The sequence below is a fragment of the Haemaphysalis longicornis genome, unplaced genomic scaffold (genome assembly GCF_048455015.1).
Source record: "Haemaphysalis longicornis isolate Haplotype H1 unplaced genomic scaffold, Haemaphysalis longicornis Haplotype H1 scaffold_5, whole genome shotgun sequence".
Classification (NCBI taxonomy): Eukaryota; Metazoa; Arthropoda; class Arachnida; order Ixodida; family Ixodidae; genus Haemaphysalis; species Haemaphysalis longicornis.
In genome coordinates, this window is record NW_027526385.1 from 174,298,168 (window position 1) to 174,302,821 (window position 4,654).

At 46.1% G+C, this 4,654-nt stretch overlaps 1 protein-coding gene across 1 annotated transcript; it reads left to right on the top strand.

Annotated features, from left to right (window-relative positions):
- The first annotated feature begins 1,615 nt into the window (after positions 1–1,615).
- Positions 1,616–2,681, top strand: LOC144140006 (uncharacterized). Its single transcript, XM_077672221.1, has 2 exons — positions 1,616–1,809; positions 2,525–2,681. Exons 1-2 carry the CDS (start codon positions 1,616–1,618, stop codon positions 2,679–2,681), a joined length of 351 nt encoding a protein of 116 aa, XP_077528347.1.
- The last annotated feature ends 1,973 nt before the right edge of the window (positions 2,682–4,654 follow it).

Below are 4,654 nucleotides of genomic sequence, written 5' to 3' on the forward strand. Positions count from 1 at the left end.
CGCATGTCTAGTTCCAATCCATTCCAAATACGTTTTTGGGTACAGAATCGTAAGCATGGTTTCCCACCAAAAAATCCAGCGGTGAGGTTCTCACGGACGATTTTTGGGCAGTAAGATTTTTCTTTGTTGAAAGTATGCTCGTATTGCGAAATGTAAAAAAAAACAGTGAGGAAGAATGCTGCACAAGGTTTACTGGCGGTGCTCTGCGAGAGTCCTCGACCACACAGTTTCTGCATTTCCAAATCGTGAATCAAACAACAGTTCCAGTAGCCTTATGTATTATTGCCGGGCATATCATTTTCAGCCTTTTTACAACGCGCAATGGCTTTATCTCTACATCACTTCAGAGCAGCAATTTTAAAGGAGTACTGATACGAACATTTCGTGTTGCGTTTTTTTTTTTGCTGCAATGGGTGGCTACAACCCCAGTAATCATAGAATGCCACTTTAAATGGTCTGCAGCAGCGTAAATAATTAGTTACAGCCCTTTTTATACCTGTCAGTTTCGGTTTCGACTCAAACACCAACGAAGCGGCCGCCATGACAGGACAACGTATGTGACGTCACTGTTGTGGTCGCAGGCGCCCGGAGCACATGAAGTAAATACAGAAACTGTGACGTTCGCAGCGCGCTCGGCGTGGCGCACATTCGCCGGTATGTCATCTTCCGACACAGACGGTTCGTGGTAGTTGGACGATGTTGACATTGAAGGTGTAAGCGCGGCCGAACATTTTAAGTTCGACCCGCTGGCGAGCGAGGAGTCGGACAGCAACGAAGCCGTCAAGCACGACGACCCAGAAGCGTGGCGGCTCGGGAACACTGACTGGTAAGATTACATTACGTTATGCACTGGCAGATACGGAAATGCGAAGCGATGGTAATTTTTGCAAAAATTTTGAGCTGAACAAAAAAATAAATCTTGCTTGGACCAGACAATTACGTGGTGCCGTAGAATAAGCTGTGACGCGGTGTGCAAAGCCTTTGTTTACATGCCTGCCAGTCCGCGCCGCAGTGTTATTTGCCGCGAAACGTCAGCTACTCGCGGTTATACCAAACCTGTAGGCTGATTTATTTCGCGCAAAAAGTACAGCCGCCAATAATAATAATAAAAAAACAGCATAACACCGCTTTCCTGTAGGTCCTATTTTTTAAATTTGAATTTCAAGTGCTAACTAGTTACGCGGTGATTTAGCATTCATCGAATCGTTCGCTACCTTTGTAAGTGTTCTTTGAAATGTTTTGCCTTTTGGTAGCGTCCCACGGCTTTCGATGCGCAGCAACTTCGTACACATTCTTAAAAACGAGGCCTGTTTTTTTCAAGCACGTGTGATTTTATGAGATGAGAGCAATACAATGGACGCGTTCGCACGTGCCGCATGCAAAACGGGTGTGTTTTGCTCTGGTTATTTTCGCGTTTTGCCACAGAGGTCTAGACTTCGTATGGGATGTAAACAAGCAGACGAAAAAAAAATCGTGCATAAAGATATCGGCGCAGGTGTAGCACGTGTACACCAAATAGTGTGCTCGCGCACTTGCATTCAACTTGGGTACAATCATATACGGTAAAATATACAAATGCCATCTTCGCAGGTGTCAGTGTGGTCTGTGGCACCCAATGTCCAGCTCCACAGAATCGCGGTGCTGCCGCGAAATCCCGCGCGTGGATGCCCGGGTGCCGGAGGGTGAGAAGTGCATAACTTCCCACCAGACTTTCCGGGACGGCTGCCTCGACATCTACGGGCTGCAAGTCGCGTACTATGCGCGGATGGGATACCGTCCAGCACTCCTGGACGGCATGGACATCCACAGGTAATATGGCTTTGCTGCAATTTTTGTTTGCTTTTGCTTTATTTTTGCCTATTCACTTCCATGTAGGCGCAAAGCTCTTTGTGTCCCCTCCTGTGATTTAGACGCCCAATTTATTTGTGTGTGTAATTTTATCCAGGTGGAAGGCTTATGTCTCACGGCAGGGTTAATTTTCAAAGTCATTGGCGTCCACACTTATCGTCTGTCGTTTAAAAAAATTCATTGGCTTCCCCGGAGAGCACTTGGTTCCCACTGGGAGCGGCGTGCATTGGAAAAAAATAAAGTGTAAAGGAACTTGGCGCGTGCAATTATGTCTTTTTTGGGGGGTACGTGTGCCTCGGAGTTGTAATTACAAGGAATAAAAATAAAACAATAAAATAAAATCTACGAACAAGAATGCATGAAAGATAAACATTTAGGAAGGCCGTGCACTGTGCAGGAAGCTTCGCCAGCTTGTCATCCACGTACAGAGAATTATCCCGGCCAAGCAAAAGTACATTTATACAGAAGCTATAGATCCTGGCTAACTTGCTCACATACCCTCGCCTTAAAGACTGCCTAATTTTCACTAACCTTTGAAAATGAAAACTCGCAATCTTTACGTGGAAATGCCATCCATGTGAAGGATCCCTTGAGAAGAGCTTCTCAAGAACCAAAGAAAATACAACAGACACTTGGTTTGTCGCTAACAAAGCAGTGTGCTTTTCCTGAATTTCAGCCGCTACAGGTACATCGCGTACCATCAGTTCGCGCGGTGGATTTGGTACGTCCTGGGTGCGGGCCGCCGGGTCCCTCTGCCTAGCTGTGTGGTGAACAGCGTCAGGGACGCCTTCCCATCGGAAGCATACGCGGGATTTGTGTACCCCGAGTTTTGAAGAGAAATAAATGAAGTTTATTCAATGTTTTGGTGTGATCATACATAACAAAATTGTATATCAGTATCAAGGTGACAATAGGAACCTGAAACCCAAACAGTGATGGCAGCGGTATTATCTTTTGGAGCAGGTGCTGGTGGCTCCTTGCGACTCATTGGCCAGTTTATTTCTACTTTTCTAAAAAAACGCCCAGACCCACCTCTCAATTTGTAACATTGAGTAATAAAAAAAACGCAACAGACTCGAAAGCGCCCGCAGTCCCGATCTACTGGTTATTACAGCAAAGGGAAGAAAAAGGAGAAAAGACAGGTGAGGTAGAAGTTTGCAATACTCAACAAAATGTGCACACATCGACACATGGGTGTTGATCATAAAGCTAGCTGCAGAAGTGACAGACAGCTGCACTGGCTTAAAACATGGCAGGAGGCCTCTGCGAAAGTGGGAGATAAGTTGCGAATGCACAAATACTGCCAACATTGGTGGTACTTTATGCAGGCCAAGTTAACCTCAAAGATGACTCGCACGTTCAATTCTTTCTTCCAAGTACCCACTTCCCCTTAGCAAGAATAAACTGGGGAACAACACACACTTTAGGAACTGTGTGGCAGGTTTACAGATAATTGGAAATGCATAAATAAGGATAGTAACCCAAACATAGCTCTCACTGAAAAGTCAATTAGTAGAATGCAAAAATAAATATCCGCACATGTTAAGTTGATTTTGTGCAGTTCATAAAAACCCACAAAGTCACTCACATCCCCACGTGAACAAAATTTGCACATGCAGATACCCCACACTGAAATAAAATAGAGCTTGTCACCAGAAGAGACTAATCTTGCCATGTCTATAGGGAAACATGTGAACACCACCGTTGGAACGCAAATGGAATACACACTTCTTCACCACACGACAACAGGAGCACAGTACTCAGGAGCAGCACCTGGGAAAAACAGGCAGCGGCTGATGGCGTAGTTCAAGTGGCTGAGGAAAAAGCTTGGCCAGAGGGTACAGCAGTTCTCACAGAACCACTACTTGCTTTATGCAATTCCAAGTATGGAGGGGAGGAAAGGATACACAAAGCAAAATTCACCAGTGGAACGCATTGGTCCAGGCTTTCAATCGGCAGCTGGGACTACAAGTGGAATTAGTCCGCACAACCGGAAAGAGACACAGATGATGAGGGCAGCAGATCACTAAGCAAATCGAAGGAGACTTTTTAAGCTCTGGAGGGAGAGCACTTGATTATGCACAGTGGCAGAATCATACGTTTGGGAGCTACCTGGGGGAAACAAAGTTGGTAAGGGTACAACAGGAGAGCTGGAAATGAGGAGGAAGAGTCGGGGTACTGCTCTGACGGGACCTTAGGTGTATGAAAGCGCATCTAGAATGCCGTATCACCTGTGGCTGGCAGTTGTCTTGATGGGTCGATGTAGTGCAGACAGGCCGACAGGAAGTAAAATGTGAAGCTGTAGAAGTGCCTAAGAGACAACGTGAAGTGTCTTCAAACTGAACACCAGGTGCTGCTCTTAGGGAATTGCAACAGCCACCCAGAAGACCTTACTGATGCGACAGACAGAAATGGCCAGGAGTTGCTGGACACCATAGACACCTAGTCCTCGCAAACCTCCAACACAAGTGCGAGAGCTAAGAAACGTGGTCGTCAGGAAAGGAATCATCAGCCATTGACCTCGCAGTGATGTCACCAGACCTCATGAGAAGCTTACGAGAAGGGCGATTGATAAAATTGAAACCCGAAGTGCGGGAAGTAACCGGCTGCGGCTTATATTCGGGAGAAGGTGTGGAAGGAGGGTCAGTGCTAGCGTTCCGACAACCTGACAGAGCAGTTGGTAGATCAAATTGCTTAACTGCTTCAAGAAATCCTGAGGTGGAGTGCTCGAAGTAGGTCAAACAGGTGCAGACTTTGAAAAAGACAAAGCAAGGTCAAAACCAACCTACCAAGAATGGTCGGGAGA

Bases quoted from the DNA above. Each gene is read 5' to 3' on its own strand.
- LOC144140006 (XM_077672221.1), top strand. From the start codon at position 1,616: ATGTCCAGCTCCACAGAATCGCGGTGCTGCCGCGAAATCCCGCGCGTG. The intron at 1,810-2,524 runs GTAATATGGCTT...CCTGAATTTCAG, and splicing joins GACGGCATGGACATCCACAG to CCGCTACAGGTACATCGCGT.